At 53.4% G+C, this 20,140-nt stretch overlaps 1 protein-coding gene across 1 annotated transcript; it reads right to left on the bottom strand.

The window, feature by feature from the left end:
• Window positions 1-581: 581 nt before the first annotated feature.
• Window positions 582-19,126, bottom strand: L3MBTL1 (L3MBTL histone methyl-lysine binding protein 1). The gene is made up of 21 exons (XM_029085926.1): window positions 18,991-19,126; window positions 16,617-16,840; window positions 15,678-15,822; window positions 15,408-15,546; window positions 14,580-14,703; window positions 13,870-13,957; window positions 11,658-11,749; window positions 10,909-11,013; window positions 9,895-10,030; window positions 9,297-9,397; window positions 8,101-8,252; window positions 7,014-7,090; window positions 6,481-6,566; window positions 5,913-6,023; window positions 5,527-5,641; window positions 5,175-5,274; window positions 4,064-4,261; window positions 3,692-3,738; window positions 2,627-2,784; window positions 1,724-1,786; window positions 582-716 (listed from the first exon to the last, which is right to left on the bottom strand). Exons 1-21 carry the CDS (start codon window positions 19,124-19,126, stop codon window positions 582-584), a joined length of 2,532 nt encoding a protein of 843 aa, XP_028941759.1.
• Between the last annotated feature and the right edge of the window lie 1,014 nt (window positions 19,127-20,140).

Genomic DNA, 20,140 nt, shown 5'->3' with positions numbered 1-20,140 from the left:
AGGGAAAGTCAAAAGAATTCAGAGAAAAAGGCAAAGTGAGCAGAAGCTCCTTGAGAATGTCCATTCGGAACAATGTTAACACAAGCACCACCAGAGGAATACACTGAGGGAGGGGGAAAAAAAATCCCTCAGCTGCTGAGCAAAGCCGAGACCAGCCTTTAAATGGGTGAAGCATGTGGGCAGTCAGTCTCTACCCTTATCTGGGTGACTTGAGTAGTAGTGTCAGCCGCCAGGTGCTACACTCTCCACACTGCAGGGACACCCCTTCCAAATCGGTGCAGTCACAGTAGGACATGGAGGGCAGCAGTTGCACTAAGACAGGCTAGTCCCACATCCACCCTCCATCCCTGCAGCCACCCCCAAGGCTTGAGGTCAGCCTGTACCCAGTGCTGGAGGAGAAGGGCAGCGTGGAGTGGAGGGGAGAGGATGGGAGGTGGACTGGTGGGAGAGCGGAGATGCAGCATCCAAAAGGACATGAGCAGGACATGACAAACTGCGGTTGGTCAGGGGGAATCTCTGTCCTGACCAGACAGATTGGCAGCACCAATGCTGAGGGACGGTCCTGACTGGGCCAAGAAAAGTCACTTTAAGGTGTCATCAGCATTCTTGAACATGAGGATGGCATTGTAGATCTTGAGTGCCGGGCCCAGCTTGACACTCATAATCTTGACGATGTCAGCCTGCGTCAGCAAGAGGAACGCCTCGCCATCGATCATCTGGAGAGGAGAGCAGGGACAAAGGCACTCACCCAAAACCCAGGCTGTGACTTCCTAGGGACAGCCAGCATGGACATGACCTGGGGATGTGCATGGTTGCACTCACCCTCAGCCAGGTGCTACAGATGATCCCAGGGAGTAGGGCAGGGGCCACCCACAGCACTCCCACACTGCCCCAGATAAGCCAGAGCTGGGAGCTCACATGACCAGGAACAGGGCAGAGATGGGGAAAGGCCCTCCTAGGGGCTGCCCCAGGAGCTCATGCTGCAGCTGGTCTGGGCTTCGGGACCAGAGCACAATGGGCACAGCACACAGACAGCAGCCAACCTGCTCCAGGCAAATACCCATCTGCTCCCTGTTCCAGGTGCCACCAGGTCTAGATGCTGTTCCCAGCTCAGCTTTGTGTGCCTGAGCACCCTTAAAGCACAGGGGCCATTCACTAACAGGCTGGGACACTTGCTGTACCCAGTGTGCCCAGGATCAGCCTGCCCTGGGTGTTCTGCGTGTGCCAGAAAGTGGCCCCTCTGCATGTCTGTCCACAGAGGGGTCTAAAAGCCATGAACCTGGCTGACAGACAGCAATGCCACTGAACTGCTCTGCTGGTGAGAGGATGCAGGCAGGGAAGGATGAACAAGTGAGGAGTAAGCAGCTTCCCTCAGGAGGTGATGGTGCTATCAAGGCTACAGCATCATCCTCCTCCTGCTCCTCCATCCTAGCCTCCTCAGAGGGGCCCTCCCTCACCCGTGCCAGGAGAACAGGGCAGCTCAGCTCCCTGGGGCCAGCATATCCCCTCCTGCCGCAAGATCTGCCCTGGCAGACAGCTGCACACTCAAAGGCAGTGGGGCTGCTGTCCCCAGGGCTGCAGGGTGAGATCACTGCCAGGCACTGGACATGCTCTCAGCATTCAGCAGCAATCCATTGCAGGAAGGCCACTGGGCAATTCCTCTCTGCCCTGTTGGCCAATAGCTGTCCTTGGCCACCTGCATTCATCTTCCAGCCCTCCTCACCTCATCCTTGAAGAGCTTGGCTTGGTCCTCACAACCCGTCAGAGTCTGAACAAAGCTAAAGACCTTGGAATAAATGGAGAAAAATGTCAAGACAGAAGGAATGTTTCTGTCTGGAGACCCACCATGAGCCCATGCCCTCACTCCCACAGAGGCATTTTGTGCCCCGTAAGGTAACGTAGCTGCTGGGGCAAAGGCTGCAGTCGCAGCACCCTCCTATGCCTAGAGATGGCCGGGACCAGGGCACAGGTGCTGGCCTCCTCCAGGCCCATAGCAGCTAATGCTACAGCAGTTTCATCTCCAACAAGCCACCTCCAGCACAGCAAGACGATTCCTCCTGAGGTCCAGGGACAGGAGAGGAGCACACAGGAGGGTAATGGGGAAATCAATGGCTGCTGGGGTTGGTGCCAGAGTTCCAGCTACTCCGGCCTTAAGAGGAGCCACTGCAGATGCCCAGGAAAGTCAATGAAGCTGACAATTAAGAATTTGACCTAAAGATTTATTTTTCATAGAAACAGGGAACTGACTTCTTATCTGCAGAGTCTATAGTTCAATTTTTAACTTGGCGAAGATGAAACTGATTTCTTTAGAAAACTAACATGCTAAATGAAGAGACTGCCGTTTGCCTTCACCTGCTCACCCTGGGCTAGTGTCACAGTCAAGCCAAGTGAGAACCTGGTAGTTCTGCATGTGCTTCCCAGAAGCTGCCATAGGGCTCATGGCTGGCAGCTGTCGACATAGCACCCCACAAGCGTGTCCAGCGGATCACCTCACTAGCCCAAGGAAGTGGTCACTGAAGCACCTCTGTGTCTGGTGCATGTACCATGGTGCTGCACAGCCAGGTAGAACGCCCCCAGCCATGCCAGTGGGTTAGGAGCCAGCACACAGGTTTCAAAACCATCTTACCTCATCAATGGTCCACTTGGCCACTGTGGTGGCTGTGATGCCAGCCACCCCTGGCAGGAGTTTGCAGTGCTGCTCCCAGCAGAGCGACAGGGAGCGGTCAGGGTGGGCAGACAGGGCAGACATGAAGAGGGACTGGTGCATATTGTCTGAAGAAATAGCTGGCAATAAAAATGCAAGATGTGATATAAAGTAGAAAGATGAGAACATCCCATCCCATCCTATCCTAGAAGCCTTGGGGAGGGCCCAGGGCTGGCAGCAGAGGGTCTCATGAGTCCAGGTATCAAGAGCTAGTGATCCCTTGAATAGAGTATCAGTATATTCAAGGGTTCAGTTTGGTGGGACTGGGGATGGCAGAGGGACGAAATTTAGAGACAAGTTTGGCTTTGCCTTGTTCTCACCACCTTCAATCATTCACTTTCCATACTGAACTAGATTTCAATGTCAAGTTTCACACCAGAATGCGTCCCATATTCATTCAGTTCATTTAATGTTTCTAACAAAGTTCTTCTCTGCTCCAAGGAGTCAAGGATGGCTCCCAAGAAGAGATCTTCTTCATTCACCCCCAGCGCTGGGGTAGGCAACAGGACAGCCCATGGTAAAACAGATACTGGCTGGAATAAATGTCTTGTGTCAGTCATCAAAGCTAAATGCCAAGCAAACTGTTTAGCATCAGTTTCTGTGTTGCAGCAATAATTTAGCACTTCACAAGCACATTGATATTTTGGGGTACATTAGCCACAGAATGAAGGCACAGCATCCCTGTCTGAAGAGGACAAAGCACTGAGGAAAATGCACTGCCATCGAGAGAGGATCCTAATTCCCTACCCTACAGCACTCACAGATATAAACCAAGAGACATGACGAGGGACCTAGCAGAGCTCTGGTAAGCAGCAGGGACATTCCTTGTCAGATGGTCAACTTTGGCAATTGACCACAAACTCCTCACTGGTGCTGACCTGTGTGGTCTGACTGAGCAAGCCAAGGGAGACCTGCCTCCAACAGCCACCACCCCAGCTCCTCAAGTCTTGCCCCTGCAATGACACCACAGCAGAGGACAGCACTTACTCTGGAAGTCTTCCTGCTGGATCTTCCGGTACTTTGGAGGTCGCCCTCTAAAGAGATAGGAAGACTGATTTCCAACTGGGTTTGCATTGGCCCGAGGGCCCTCCTCCACACTGCACAGCACAATGCCTTGGCAGTGGGAGCAAGGATTACCTCTTGGACCCTGACCCAAAGGGCTGACAGCTAAAGACACAAAACGTGGGAAGAAAAACCAAGAGAGGTGCCCAGCAGAGCTGGAAAGACAAACACCAGACACCAGTAACCATGCTCCCTGCGGTCATGGAGCCTCTCCAGCTTGGCCATCCCTCCCAGCGATGGCAGTCATGGCACCGGGGCCCTGCACTGCTGCACGGGGCTCACCGGGCTTGCCCTTACCTCCCGTGGTGCCGAGATTTCTTTCGCTGAGGGAAGCCAATCAGGTTCCTCTTGCGAGTTGAGGCCTCGGTATCCGACAAGTCTGCCTTAAGCCTGCCCTGGTTCTTCTCTGCCAGCGGGCACCCTGAGAGGCAGTAATGGGCGGTGAATCTCCCAGTCACATGTCCTGACCCATCGCAACCCGGCGTGGGGCACTTCCTAGAGAACAGAGGGGAGGCAAGCGTTGGAGCCAGCTCAGGGCAGCATGGTGGGGTGAGCCATCAGAGCCACCCCTAAAGCCCCAAGCACAGGAAGCCATAGCCCTGCCGTGAAAAGCAGAGTAAAGACATGCTGAACAAATTCCCAAGGTGAGGGCGTTGGCTGCACAGGCAGGGTACACTGAGTCCCTCCAGGTACAAACACCTGTCCCACCTTCTCTGCTGCCATCACAGTGACCCTGTGCAAGTCACCACAGTGCTGATCAAGTAGGTCACTGGGGTTCACAGAGTCTCCATCTTCCCTTCTTTGCTCCCACAGGCATCCAGACTAGCCTCAGAGTGAGGAGGAAGCAAGTGTTGTGAGTGTGGCCAGTAGAGAACCCCCTAGGAGCCAGATCTGCCTTCCCCCATCTTCATGGATGCTCCATGGATGCTAGGGTCAGCACTACACGGCGCCTGGTTTCCCCTGGAAAAGGTCACACAAGCGACTGGCTGAGCTGGAGGAGATGCATTGTTCCTTCTCAGGACTTCCCAGCTCACAGCCACACTAAAAGGCAACCATGAGACATGGGAGGAACATCATCCTCAAAGCTGGTATCAGTGAACAGCATCTTACAGGCACTGTCCCCTAAGTAGCCCATATGTCCTCACAGGTAGATGGGCATGTAGGGCACGTCAGGGGCTCTGGGTGCTGCAGGACAGGCACAGAGAAGGAGGTCCCAGGAGCCACATGCTCTGGGCTGCTGTGGGGCCTGGCCTGGGGAGAGCAAGGGCTGCCCCTAAGCAGGGGGCAAAGCCTGGTGTGGGGTGCATGGAAGGAAGGGTTGGTTGCTGGTGAGGGTGGCGGGTGCAGAGGAGCGGAGGAAGGGCCAGCAGGGAAGCTGTGCCCCTCTGAGCCATGCTGGTGAGCTCACCTGTGGTGAAAGCTGTACTTGGAGCTCTTGGTGTGAGGAATGCTCTTGCAGCCCACGGTTGGGCAGCCCCCATGGGCAGAGGAGGCTGGTTCCTTTGGCCCTAGACCAGGAAGAGAAACAGGAGAGAGGCTGTCACAGCTGCAGCCCCAGGCAGAAGCAGGGCTCTGGGCTCCCTGCCTGTGCCAAACAGGGAGGACTTTTGCAAATGACAACTCCATGGGGGCCTTTCCCTCCACCCATCCTCAGCCAGCACCTGCCCTCCCATTTCTGTGCATGGGCAGGTGGCAGTGACAGTGGTGATCTGGCACACTTGGGCCTTGGTATGAGGCACTGACCGAGGCACAGGACTTACTGAGAGGAGGCTGCAGAGGGTGTCCAGTTTTTGAGCACCAGCCTATGGGGTGGATGTCCGGATGATCTGCATCAATCCAGAAATCATAGACGTGGCTCCAGCCATCAAAATGGATCTGGAGAGACAAGTAAAGAGGTCACCCTTCAAACCTCAAGGCATCTCTCTAAGGAGCTCTAGAGGCATCTGAGCTGACAGCAAGCAGCAGGGTAGAGCTGAACTGCAGCACAAGGCTCTCCTCCACCCCTGGAGCCAGGCACAGGGACCTGCCATCCTCTGCACAGTGTGCTTCCACAGACCTCCACACGCTTTGCCACTACAACTGGCAGGGTAGGAGCAAAGTCAGCAGTGCTTGGACACAGGCTCAGCACCAAGACTCCAGCACCCACCTTTATCCTGTGGTCTTCCACGTCCTCCACACTGGCCACTCGGATGAAGGAAGGCGTCCTTCTGTCCACTGCCTCTAGCTTCATGTTGACCAGGAAGCCGTGGGGTGGGCGCTGGGGCCAGGAAGAACCCAGGTCAGCGGGGAACAGGGCCATGCTTCGGGCTCCCACACCCCTTGGCAGTTTTCCCAGCAGCACACATTCCTCAGGCCCAACTCCCAGCCCTGGTCTGTCCAAGTAAGAGCCATCCCAGCTCACAGAGGCAACAGGAGAGAGTGGGGACAGGCATCCCAGATCTGAGCTGTGTTTTAACAAGATGGGAAAACTGGGAAGAAGGTCTCCAAGAGACACATTTTGGGGATCTCTATTGCAGCCACACTTGGCTGGACACAGCTGCAGCTGGAGACAGCAACTATCAAGAAAGCCTAAATGATTTCACATCAACCAGCTCCTGTCTAGCCAAGAGGATGGTCACACTTGCCATTTTTCCCAGTTTTAAACTATTTGCCCAGAATAGCCCTGACTTCTAAACCTTGAGTGTAGATCTGAACCCCAGGCCTATGGCACTCACCACTTTAAAGGCCCAAGCCGGGACAGCAGATGCTCCAGTTTCTTTTAAGTACTTTTCCCAGGTGAAGTTGTCAGGGTCAGGATAATCTAGAAGGGGAAAGATGCAGAAGGTGAGACATGCCTGCAGGAAGACAGCAAGTATCCCAGGATGTCCTACTGCTTTGAAGGATCAACTAAGTCTGTGCCAGGCACATGAGAATAAGAGACATCAAGAAGTAGTACTATTTTCTCATGGACCATGAAATCCACAGTACAAGGAAGCAGAAATATCTGGGCCTGCACAGACAGCTTGTGTCTTCCTCATGTCTCCACTTGGCCTAACACAACCACCATGCTGCACCTGAAAACGTGTACAGGAGCCTTGGCAGGAGCATGCCACCTCCCTGGCTGCAGCCTTGCTGAAGGGAACTGCCTGGGCCTGTAGACAAGCAAAGGCTATGGGGTTGGCACCCCCAGGCCCACCATGCCACCCTGGGAAGCCCGTCCCCAAGGGGATGTGCCAGTGAAGGCTGCACTCCCAAGCCACTGACTCACCTTGAGGAGGCGTGAGGGGTTTGCCATGCTCCTGACACCATCCAACTGGGTGGATGTATGGACTGCTGGGGTCACACCTAGAAAACACACCCGAACTCTTACACAGGGCTGAGATACCTGGGTCATCACCACCAGACAGCATGGGCTGTGGGGCCGCAGGGCAGGCCACTTGGCAGCACCTCCAAGGTCTGCACCACCAGGAAAAGCCCCTGCAGAAGCCAAGATCTTCTACAGCACCCTTGTCCTTGAGTGACCCAGGGAGCCATGGGCCCTGGCAAGGCAAGGGATAGAGCAGGGGGACCTCACCTCAGAGGGGCAGGACACAAACACGCCCCAGGTGCAAGCTCTGCTACAGAGCTGCCCAGGGAACAGCAACCTTTTGCTGCGAGCGGGGGGCCAGGCCATGCCTTTCAGAGCTCAGAGCGGTGAGACCTGAGCAATCGGGGGGCTCGTGTCCTGGTCACAGCTCCCAGTAGGTCACAGCACACTTCGGTGCTGCTGCTTTGCAGATCTGCCCTGGGACAGAGCAGGCAGCTGCCCAGCACCAGCGAGTGAGGAGCAGCCAGGGACAGAAACTGTGGCAGCCCCACAGCTCCTCAGGGCAAGAAGTAATAGGAGCTCAGAAGGCTCCAGTGACAAACTAAACAGTTACTCTCAATGCTCTGATTGTGCAACCTGGACATTTTAACTGGCCTTAACCAGCCTCAACTGGGACACCTCCCCAGCCTGGCCACGATCCCATGCCTACAGATGCAGGAGCTCCTTTTAAGATCAGGCCTTCAGTCTCTGCCTTGCAGGTGGACCCATCTCCCTAGTGGGTTTCACAGCAAGTCCACAGCTCATCACACGTGTCTTCATCCCACGTTAACTAGGGGGCCATGGCAATGTCCCAGGAGGTGACATGGAACAGGCAGGTTTGTCCCCCAGCACAGGGGCGTGACCCTCTGCCTCACTGGACCACTGGTGGCCTGTCTGCAGCAGTGTACTGTGATGGTCCCACACTTTCCCGAGCACCCCCTCACCCTTGCTGAAGCAGTGGTAGGGTGTCTCCCCAGCACTGGTACCCCAGGAGCCTCTGTGCACTTACCAGTAGTCATAAGTATCATCCCAGTTGTCAAAGTGCACCAAAAAGCGATTGTCCACCACGTCAGTCACAGTGGCAACACAGATCAGGGAAGGGTTCATGCGGTCCACAGCTTCAAGCTTCATGCCCACCTCAAAGCCTGGGGAAGTCTCATGCTGGGAGGAGAAAGGGGAAGGTTTCTTTCAGAACCATAGTCCCAGTGCCCTCCTCACCACTTCCCTTGCCTGCTGCAAGGAGACATCTGCCCAAACTCTCCCAAAACCCGAACCTCTCTGGCCTCCAGGAAGGCCCAGGACCACTCAGGATCCCAGAAGGGCAGTGCCCTGCTAAATATGCAAGAAAAGAGGCAGAGGGTAAATAACTCAGTTTGGCCACACAAAGAAAGAGGAAAAGAAATCTTCAGACCCTCAGGATCTTCTATAAGCAGTAAAATCCAAGAGAAGAACAGACTCCAACCTACACTGATTCAGATTTTTTTTACAAAATACTTGTTTGCGGTCACGCTCCTCCAGTGTTAGCAGTGGCCAATGCCCTAGGGCTTGGCAGGAGAAGCTGGGATGCGGCCCTTCATCCTTCCTTGTCTCTATTTCTTGGATCCAAAAACTGCAAAAGATTGTGTCACACACACTAGTGGGATTGCTGCAGCAATGAACAGGAAGGCTTAGACACAATAAATAGCATGGAGAGGCTGATTTATCAGTAGGTTGAATTTCCTTTGCAGCTGACAAAGAAACCATCAGCATTCTGCACTCTGCTATATTCCCACTTTCCTTACCCAAGCCGCCATATGAAAAATAAAGGCAGAGAGAGACACAAAACAGAGACAAAATAATTATACTTATTAACTGAGAGTTTTTGGCAAAATAATTGTTGAAAGTAGCAGTTACTTCTCCTCACCAGTACTTTTGTAACAGATTTAACCGTCCATGAGACCAGCCTGGATGAAACAGTGAATCAGAGCAACACCAATTTTGGGCTCAAACTAGTGTCCAAGCTACAGATCCTTAGCAGTAAAGCGTGCCACATCTCACTAAGCAATGCCAGCAGTATGCTCTCGTGGCCCTCTACACTGTGGGCTTGAGAAGTGTGGGGTGGACAGAGAAAAGCTCAGCACTGGCAGAGGCATTCTGCTCAGCTGGAGGGGAAGAACTCACACCTGAACCTGCAGGCTCTGGCAGGAAGGAGAAGCTGCTACTCACAGTGTTTCGGACCATGAAGAGGTGCTTAGGAGCTGCCTGAGCCTTTGTTATCTTTAGGTAGTTCATCCAGCTGAATTCTTCTTCCTTATAACCTACAACACCTCAGGAAGAGAAATGAGAGCAGCGAGTTCACAGAGAGCAGCCAGGAGTTGTGAGGCCGAGCCCAGCCACCCCCAGCCAGCCCTCACCCTGACAGGTGTGTCCTGCTGTGGGCAGATGGGGTCTACAGCAGCCCTAGGAAACCCAAAGCCCATGGCTCAGGCTCAGTGGCTGATTTTGAAGGAGTGCAAGGAAACATTAGCAGTGGAGTGGAAATCCAGAGCTCAGCTCCTCCCCAGAGAGCATCAGTCCCACCTGCTGGCTCCAGCCTGGCATTGGGACATCCAGGGTGCCACAGCTTTGCCCCAAAGTAGGAGTGAGCAGAGATCTTCAGCATGATGGGTTCCTGAAAGGTTGTCCTGTGGAACCCCCCCAGCCACATCTCTTCCTGGGTGCCACAGAGCCACTCGGTCCCCATCTCCAGCTCTAGGTTTGGGGGCCCACTACTCATCCCCCTCCCTCAACAGGACCCACCGACTGAGACTCACTAACTCCTTACCTTTCGGGGGCTGGAGTTTGTGCCCTGTCTCCTCAAACCAGCCAGCGGGGTGGATGTCGGGGGAGTCAGCATTCAGCCAGAAATCATGGCACTCAGAGTAGCCATCAAAGTGGAGGCGCATCCGGTAACCACACACCTTCCAGCAGGGAGGGCGTGAAAAGGAAGGGACCATGGAAACCTCCTGCCGTCCCTGGCTGAGCATCACACACACCTCCCCTCCCGCACACAATCTCAGCATATCACTTAGGGAAACCAAAAGTCAATCATAGGCCAGTGCCCAAATCGGGAGGTACATGCCAGTCCCAAAAGGTGTCCAGCGTGGAACAAGTTAAGTGGAAGGCCATCACAAGCCAGCCCTAAGAAGGGAGGTTCAGGCTGGCACATGAGGTGGGGCACCTTTCTGGGTCCAGTAAGTGCAAGGATTCCCTTTTCTTCACCTGGGGGAGATGGTGGTGCAGGGATTTTGGCTAAATGCCATGCTGCTTTGGTGAAATCTCTCCAGCAGCAAGAACAGCAGCCTCTGGTGTATGGCTGATCTCACTGGCTGCCCAGGGAGCACAGTGAGGCAAGGCTGGTTCAGCTGCCACATGGCAGAGTGGACAGCCCCACAGACAAGAGGGCCTCCACAGACACAAGGAAGAGCAATTGGATGCCTCCATGCCCTCCATCTCAAGGGCTCAGACCTGTCTGAGGGGCATCAGCTCAAAGAAGCTGTTGCCATCACAACAATCTCCTCCCATGGCCCTGCTGTGTCAGGGTGATGGAGATACCAACTATACTGGGGCATGACAGCTGCTCCCCACCACTGTCTCTTGCCCCAACAAACTGGAAACAAACTCTGTTTGCTTGACCAAGATGCTGGAGTGCCAACTCAGCTCATGCAGCAACATGAAGGCGAGGGCCCAAAGCCCGTCTCCTCCACAAGCCAGCTGGCAGCACCTCCCCTCCCACAGAGCCTCCTGGTGCGTGGGTGAGAGGAGGAACCAAGGAACGTGAGAACTGGAGGCACCTTACCTCAGCCACTGTCAGGATAAAGTACATAGATGGGTGCTGTGGATCAATCCCCTCCAGTTTCATCCCCACTTTAAAGCCATTCTTGTGCTGGGAAGCTAGTTGGTACTGGAAACAAAAATTAATCCACAGTGTAAAAACTGACACAGATAGCTGCATCTAGAACCATCCCAAGGAGCAACCATCAGGCAATGGGAGCTGCTGGGACCAGGAGATTGTGGGCCACAGGTTATGTTGTCGTACAAATTTTATTTTTTTTCCCCCATAGAAAATTCATTCTTCCACCTCCTTGTGGGTTTTTCATCTCTTACTACTGGCAGGGCAGGGTGTCCCTGGGCTAGAAGCCACAGCCAGGAAGAGTAGGGCAGGGGCCTGGCTCCGCTTGCACCCTGGCAATCAGACACCTGGGAGCAGGGTTGCAGTGCAGCAATGTGGCCTCAGAAGAGCCCACACCTAGCTTTGAGGAAGGGCTGGAAAAGTTCCACCACCCTCCCAGAGCCACAGGAGTGTCCTAAGCAAATGTGGAGTGCTTGGGATGGGGGACAGCACCCATCTGGGAAGTGGGACTTGGGCTAAATCAAAACTGGAGGCTGACTGGTTGCCTCCAGGTGAAGATGGGAGCTTGCGTATTGCTCAGAGTCCCACAAAATAGGGAAGCAAGGAAGAGAGGAGAAGGAGGAGGGGTTGGGAAAAAAAAAAGGAAAGAAAAGAGAAGATGAAAGAGGGAAAAAGACAGGAAAATCCCAACTCACATCCTGGAAGAGATCTAAAGGGGCAGCGACAGCTTTCTGCTCCTCCAAGTAGGACGCCCAAGACCAGCCTTCTTTCTTCTCCTCACTGGCACCTGAGCGCAGCACAAACGCACACACAAGAGCCGCTGCTGAGGGTCCACTCCAGCCTCCATCCCTGCCTGCCTCAGGGCAGCGCGGAGGGCAGGCGAGTGCATGGGTCCTGCTGGGGCCGCATCCTGCTCTCATGCACAGTCCTGCATCCCTGCAAAGCTCAGTACCATCCTACCAGAGCCCCTTCTCCAGCAAACCTGGCTGGTGGCCCCAAGAGGGCCAGAGCCCCCTCTCACACAGGTCCCCATGACCCAAGTGTCCTCTGTCACTGTACAATGCTCCAGTAAGGCACCTAAGGAGCCTGATCAACAAGCTTTCCTGTGCAAAGCATCAGGACACCCATGCAACCAGTCCTGCTCCAGCCAGTACATCCGAAATAGCCACAGCACTGATGGATTTGGGACAGCCAGCAGGATCCATTTAGAGGTCTGGGAATCACTCCCAGTTGCAAGGAGCTCCCAGGCAGTCAAACCAGCAGCGGGCTCACCTCCTCCTGCCACTCCAGAGGCACCAGCCCTGCTATCCTCTGCTCTGAGACAACCACCTGAGCCCACCTTGGCACACCAGGGCCACCCTGATGCTGTAGGGATGCATTTATCCTTATGGTAGCCATTAAAAGAAGACAGCATCATCTCTTCATAGGCAGGGAAGTGATCCTCCATGGCTTCAACCCCTTTGGGAAGGCCACAAAGGCCTTGTCCAAGGCACACAAGACACAACGCAAGTTTCTTGCTCTCCAGTCACTTTCTCTCCCTGTCTCATAGCACTCCAGGAGTGCTGTGCCCATTCCAGCACTGGAATATTCCACAATTCATAGCTACAGATCTGCCATGGCAGACAGCCTTGGGTAGGGCAGGCCAGAAATGCAGGGGAAAAACAGACCAACTCCTTCCTCCCTTGGGCTAAGGGGAAGTGGAGATAGAAAAAACAGGAACTTGCCGAAGAAATTAAAGCTGAGCTTCAGTGAGCAAGGTTACTAACCTAGATGCTTGTCTAATACTTGTGATGAACACCTTTATTATTCTTTAGGACACAGGAAAAAGTGGGAAGCATGTTTGAGGAATCCATAAGTACAAGCTCTGCACTTCTGGAGAATGACAAATACACCTGGAGACAGAGCATACACCGACTCTGCTGCACTGAAGCATCCAGGTTTGTTTGCTGATGTACTTCTAAAATAAGAGAAAATAAAATGCTGAAATAACAAGGCTCAGCACTGCTTACTTGTACGCAGCATGCTCAGGTCTCAGACTGTAGACAAAAGGACCTGGCAAGCAAGTATGAGATCCCTTTTTAATAGTGGTTAACTCAGTGTAACACCAGGGATTAAGGACTTCTGGCCCCTGCTACTGTCCCTCCATTTGGCTATGGAAAGGAGTATGAAGCTGGAACAGTTTCATTTTAAAATTACTTTGAGTATGACCTTCCACTATTCAAAGACAAAACGTTTTCCATAAATGCGTATTTTCCCAAGTTTTCCTCCCCCATCACACTGCAGGGCAAAAACCAAACAAGCAAACACTGCATCTCTCAGCTTGTCCCCTTTCCCCCTGTGCTGACAGCTCTGTGTTTGAGATCTCCTCTGATACAGTCCAGGAATAGACCCCCATGAGATAAGACAACCCAAAATCACCCAGATTCAGCAGCACCAGACCTACAGGAGCAGCTCCCAACCTTTAGAGCTCCCAATCACATGAGGGAAGTTCCCCATAAGATTGTCCAAAGGGAATGCGAAGCCAGACATGGCAGAGTCATGTTATTGCTCAGGATTGTGCCTCTTGGAGCAAACACAGCATCCACAAGCAAGTAAAATATTCAGGTCTGAGGGGAGGGAACAGAAAGCACTGTACAGTACAGCTCAGTGTCTGAAGAAGACACAGCCATATCTGTAAGGGTACACCTTTCCCATGGAAAGAAAGAGAGGAAAGGAGAGAAATGGAAAGAGACAGAGAGAGCAGGATCAAGCAAGCAGAGGATCTTACAAGCCTTCAGGAACATGTACTAGTGCATTGCTCTGGGTGTTTGACTCTGCTGGAGCACCAAAATGCCGGCCCAGTCCCACAGCAGGAGCCCACATCCATGGCATGAGTGCTCACCCCACCGCCCATCCAGCCCTCCATACCGTGCTGGCTTCCATTCCATGCATCAGCCTCCGGATTGCTGATGGCAGAGTCTCCCGCAGAGCTTTTCCTCTCTTCCTGCTTTTCCTCCTAGACACAAGAGTAGACAAAACAGAAGCCCATCACAGTGGATGTATATGCTATGTGTTGTACCCTCACACTAGTGTCGAGGGCCACACTGTGTCTCTCTAACATCCATGACTTGAATGATGCTTGGACCAGAAATGGGCGGCCAAGAGGATTTGATGATGGGAGCCTGAGAGGGCCTTTGGTCCTCAGGGGTAGCAATCACACCTGGAGCAAAACTGCTGCAGTCAGGGCTGGCATGCAGAGCTTCTTTGCCTTGTCAAAGTCCCTCTCCCTTCCCCAGGATACACATCACTGAGTCAGACACTCTCTTACTTCAACACTTACTTTAGCGGCCCAGACTCAAGACAGCAGTTGACAGTGCTCAACACCTACAGCCCCATTGGGTTAATCTGAGGCGCTCAGCGTGCCAAACAACCAGCCAAGTGTCTAGAAGCCATCATGCTCCACATACTCAAGTCATTTTGGCATTAACAGTCAACAGGTTACCCCTTTGACACATAGCAGACAGCACTGCAAAGCACCAACAAGAACTGCGCATACCCACAGTGCAAAGAGGGGCAGACCACAGCCCACCCTTGACATCAGCACACGCATACACATGCCCTCCCTTCCCTCTTCCTACCATTTGCTCAGATTCATATTCTTCCTCTGAAGGGCTCTGGTAGTCCTTCCTCTTTCGTTTCTTGACCGGCTTGAGGATTTCAGTGGCATTCGTGCTACTGGCAGAGTTTTCCACAATGACAGACCTGCATGGAGGAAGGGAGAGTAAACCACTGTGTGGCATGACACATCGCAATGGCTGGTGTGCCGGTAAGGGATTGGCTCCTGGAGAATCACTGTCACCCCATTTCTTACTCACACATGCTCCCATCCCTCCCAACTAATATATGTGCTCCTCTTAGCATACAAATTGGCAAGAGGTTAGAACCAGAGTACAGACCAAAATCACCCTCACACTCTTGAGTGTCAGACACCTGAACACAGGGATGGATCAAAAGCGATCTAGTTTCATAAGCAGGACTCTAAGCTGCACCACAGTCACACAGAGGTGCTGGAAAAAGAGTCCCGGGAGTCACACATGAGTAAGCAGAGGAGCTGGAAATGCCCCTGTGACCCATGCATCCCACTGATGCTCAGCCTGGAAGCACCCACTGCAGCAACCTCCTGTTTGCAGCCCCACTCCAGCAGGTACATGTTTATGAGGCCACAAATTGGGTAGGAGAAAATCTGGCTCCTGTGTTTCCTGCTGTCCCCTGGGACAAGTCTTCAGCTCCCCACATTGCAGCCAGGGCACTCTGCCTACAGGAAAAAGGGAAACAACTGGAGTTCCCAGCACCTAACAGAGGCAGATGTGCTTGCATCCCTTGCTGGAGCATGTGGACCAGGGGAGGGAGGGCAGACAGGTGGGATGGATGTGGCTCTGCATGGAAGCAGACTCCCCTTCCTTTACCTTTCCTTGAACTGCTGGTGACAGTGCTGGCTGCAGAAGCCCCTGCCTTCCCGAGCTCCATCCGACACATGTCTCCGGCCACAGGTATCACAGTGGCACATACTTTCGGCTGCTGGTAGCTTGGTCTGCTCCGGCACATCTGAATCAGAGAGAAAAGGAGCACATGTAAGAGCGGGAAGCAGGAGACATTTGCCTTGCTCAGGGTCTATGCCAGACAGCACCTGCTGGATGATGGTACCCACTCTAGAAGTGCCACCATGGTGCCCTTACCCTGAGCCACAGTCGGATTGTCCCTGCTGGTGGGTGCCACATCTGAGTCCCCGTCTTTCTCTGTGTGACCCTCCTTCACAGCTTCCACTGGAGGCATCTTATCAGCACTCACCACCTTCAGCGTTCCATACTCATTTATTCGAAACTATGTAATTGAACCAAAAAAAATAAGGAAAAGCAGTTAACAAGGAAGATAGAAATGTAACTGGATAGCTAGTGGGCGCATGTGAGCTCTGAGAATGAGGGACATAGTTCAGTTGTTAGTGTGTACAACAAGAGGGAAGCTCCTCCGATGAAAGAGACAAGCACAGCATCAAAGTCACCCGTCCTGCTGCCCCTCCCTGCAGTCTGTGCTGGCTGCTGAGCCTGCCCAGGAAGGGCACCACCAGCACTGGGGTGAGACCAGCACCAGCTGGCAGCACGAGGGGCAGGGGGCTGGCTGGAGGACGCAGTGCCCTGAGGCTGAGTAGCAGCTGAGAAACTGGTGCCTTTTGTGCAAGGTATTTCATGTACCGAGGGGTACTCCTAAAGGCACCCGCTGCCTGATGAGCACAAGGCCACTGTTTCCAGGGTGAGTGCAGGAGTTTGGTGAGAGCCAACTCCATGGCACAGCTTGGAAAGGAAAGATGCCCTGCACAGCACGTAGCATCCCTCTGCCTCCCTGTGCGGTGCAGACATGCTGCAGCCCCTCAGGGACCATGTGTGCGTTCTCTCTGCTCAGCTCACAAGATGACAGCGGCACAGGGATGGGGCACAAGGAGAGGCTCACAGAGCCAGAACAGCTGAGGGATCCTCCAGCTGGGGTGCAAGTACTGCCAGGGGCCACACCACATCCGGGTGGTCCCACGGGCGGGGGGCCCGCCGCTTACAAGGGCAAGCAGCTGCGGGGAGTGGCGGGGTGGGGAGGGGGGAAACACAGTGGCCCATGGCTACACTTACCCGCAGGTTACTCCCAGGCAAAGTAGCCACCCCATCCTTCCACTCCAGCACACGGACTGTGCTGCAGGTCTGCACCCCACTGATCTGGGGAATGACAGCAGCTGTGATGGGCTCGCTGCCCACTCCCCTCTCTGGCCTCTCAGACCCTGTGCTTCTCTGTGGTTCTCGGGGGAATCGCTGAATTTCTAAGGTGCTTGTGGGAAGGTTGATGGTAGTTGCATTTGCTTGAGAAGGGAAGAAAGGAAACAAACAATGAGAGGCATACACAGAACACTGAACTGATGCAAACCAGGCTCAAAGGCAGCACAAAATGACCAAGCTGAGGGCTCGGCGCTGTGGGCTAAAGCACCCACAAGCAGGCAGCATGACCCAACGAGATCTGCAGCCAGCAATGGCTTGCGCTGGGGAGTGGCACCAACACTATCCACATTCAAGGGTTCCTACTTCAGCCTAACCTCACACTGTTCCCATGACCAGGATGCCCTGATGTGTCAGGAGTGTACTGGTGAGCTCCTGGACCGCATCTCCCAGTTTAGTTTCATTTCAAAGGAACACACTGTGCAGCACAGGGCCTCTCCACAGTGGGAACTGAGGCACTGGGAGCAGGAAAAATGGTGAGATTTGCTTCTAAAGAACACTCCCGATCTCACCTAACACAGATCTGAAAGACAATGGTCAGCTGGGCTGAGAATTGTTGTCCCAATGTTCAAGACGGGTAAGAAGGACAACCCTGGTAATTATAGGTCTGTCAGTCTCACTTCAGTGCTTGATAAAATTATGGAGAAGGTTATTCTGTGAGTTACTGAAAAACACTTGAGAGACAATGTATAGCCAACACAGGTTCACAAGGGGAAAGTCTTGCTTAACTAACTTAATGTCCTTTTATGACAAAGTCACCCATCAAGTTGACCAAGTGAATCCAGTAGATGTGGGTTTTTTTAATTTTAGCAAAGTTTTTGATACCTTCTCTCACAGTATCCTTCTGGACAAAATGTCCAGCACACAGCTAGACAAGTCCATAGTATGATGGGAGAACAAGTGGCTGATGAGTCTGGCTCAACGACTTGAAGAGTAAAGGGGGTTACATCAGGCTGGTGGCCAGTCACCGGTGGGGTTCTGCAGAGCTGTTTTAGGGCCAGTGCTTTTTAATGTTTTTATAAACTATCTGGATGCAGGAGTGGAACGTACATTAAGTAAGTTTGACAATGACACTAAATTAGGAGGAGCTGTGGACTCGCTCGAGGGTAGAGAGGCCTTACAGAGAGTGCTGGATGGACTAGAGAGCTGGGCAATCACCAACTGCATGAAATTTAACAAGGGCAAGTGCAGATTCTGCACCTGGAACAGGGTAATACTGGTTTTCTGTACAAACTGGGAGACGAGAGGCTGGACAGCAGCCCCACAGAAAGAGATCTGGGGGTCTGGGTTGATGGCAAGTTGAATACGAGTCAACAGTGTGCCCTGGCACCCAAAGGGGCCGATCGTGCCCTGGGTGCATCGAGTACAGCATCACTAGCTGCCGAGGGAGGTGACTGTCCCACTCTGCACTGCACCGGTGCGGCCCCACCTCGAGGTCTGTGTGCGGTTTTGGGCGCCTCAATAGAAGATGGACATAGAACTATTAGAGCGTGTCTGGAGGAGGGCGACCAAGATGGTGAAGGGTCTCAAGGGCAAGACTCGGGAGGAGCGGCTGAGGTCACTTGGCTTGTTCAGCTTGGAGAAGAGAAGGCTGAAGGGTGCCCTCATCGCAGTCTACACCTTCTTCAAGGGCAGCAACGGAGGGGGAAGTGCTGATCTCCTCTCTCTGGTGACCAGTGACAGGACACGGTGAAATGGAATGAAGCTGCATCAGGGGAAGTTCAGATTGGACATTCAGCAAAGGTCCTTCACTGAGAGAGTGGTCGGTCCCTGGAACAGGCTCCCCAGGGAAGCGGTCACAGCACCACGCCTGTCAGAGTTCCAGGAGCGTCTGGACAACACTCTTAGTCATATGGTTTAGTGTTAGGTAGTCCTGCGAGGAGCAGGGAGTTGGACTCGATGATCCTTATGGGTCCCTTTCAACTTGAGATATTCTACGATAATGCGGTAACCCAGGAGCCTACATGTCCTGCAGAGGAGGCACCCAGTACACTGCGCTACACTGGCCCAGGGCCCCAGACATCAGGGCTTTGGTTTAAAACTCAAGAGATTTTTATCAGCCACAAGCCGTCCAAGTGATGTGGGATAACCATAGAGAACCTTTAAGATGGCAACAGCAGCACAGCTTTGCTTACCAAGGTTTTTGGGAGGAGCACAGATATACAAGGAGTGTGAGGTATCAGTGTGGGGGGAGAAGGCTGGGGAGGCACCAGTTAGAAAGGGCAGTTCCACATACCTGGTATGATGAAGGCAGTCGTTGGCAGGTGGGTGCTCTGCACAGTGCTCTCGGTGGTGACCACGTGGACGCTGACCTCCCCAGTGGCATTCCCCTTTGTGCTTCTCACAACCTCCATCTCTGCTCTGCTGTCCATCACCTTGCCTGGACACAGAGTGAAACACTGGAAGACAGCAAGAAAGAAATCAAGTTGAGTACAAGTATAAAAACGACAAAGGATTGAGAAAGAGACTGTGGAGGATGGTCCCTCCCTTTCCATCATCTCCCAGCAGAAGCCCCTTTTAACCGTCTTAAAGGCCCACTGAAGCTAACAGAGAACAGCATGAAGGTCACAGCTGGTACCAACATGACCTATTAAAGCCCCTGTTGTGAGACCCCAGCTCAGAGCCTGCAAACATTGTGAGTTTTTTCTTACCTGGCACCACCATAAGACAGTACGAGCACAGCAGGTCCACCACAAGGTATGGCTGCTCCTGGCTCCCGCTGGGGCTTACACCACTCCAATGCAGACTATGACTGGAGGTTGGCAAATCCTACCCTGGCGAAGACAGAGGTCCCTGAAGTTCCCCTTCCAGTTCTCCCGTTGGGCAGTCACCCTTGATCTTCTAGCTGGCAGTAAGAAAGAATTTCACAAGTGACAGGAGTTAACTGGGAGGGTGTGGGAAGGGGAACATGAAGTCCACTGCATGGAGTTGAGTTTCTCACAGGACTAGTGATGTGCACCTCGTTTAGCCATGAATTTCAGGGAGCAGACAAGGTGCCAGGGCCCTGAGGGCACTCCTGGGCCTTACTGGCCCTGGACAGACTCCCCTGGGACTCCACGCACAGGCTCCATGTCAGCCCATTCTCAGCCTGTCTATGCCATGCAACAGCAGTGCTGGTCTCCAGCTGCTATCTGGCAGCAGTGGGACCTGGCCTGCTTGCTGGCATCCTGGCTTCATCTCAGAACTTGCCTGGTGATCTGAGCTCCTAGCTGGACCTGGTCAGCTGCATTTCTCAGTTCCCTGTCCCTGGGGCAGCAGCGGGCCTCTGCTGTGCCCCAGCAGGAAGGATAGTGCCTACACCAGGATGTCCCCAGAGCAGGGCCTGCCTGACACACTGGAGGGATGGGACACCATTCAGAGGCACCTTGACAGGCTTGAGAGCTGGG

Source organism: Antrostomus carolinensis, unplaced genomic scaffold (assembly GCF_000700745.2).
Source record: "Antrostomus carolinensis isolate BGI_N321 unplaced genomic scaffold, ASM70074v2 scaffold35177, whole genome shotgun sequence".
NCBI lineage: Eukaryota > Metazoa > Chordata > Aves > Caprimulgiformes > Caprimulgidae > Antrostomus > Antrostomus carolinensis.
This window is presented reverse-complemented; position numbering and strand designations above follow the sequence as displayed.

Excerpts from the sequence above, each read along its gene's own strand:
- L3MBTL1 (XM_029085926.1), bottom strand. The coding sequence starts at position 19,126 with ATGGACAGCAGAGCAGAGATGGAGGTTGTGAGAAGCACAAAGGGGAAT. Across the intron at positions 11,014-11,657 it reads CTTTAGATCTCTTCCAGGAT|TACCAACTAGCTTCCCAGCA; the intron begins GTGAGTTGGGAT and ends TTTTGTTTCCAG. Across the intron at positions 10,031-10,908 it reads TTATCCTGACAGTGGCTGAG|GTGTGTGGTTACCGGATGCG; the intron begins GTAAGGTGCCTC and ends CCCTGCTGGAAG.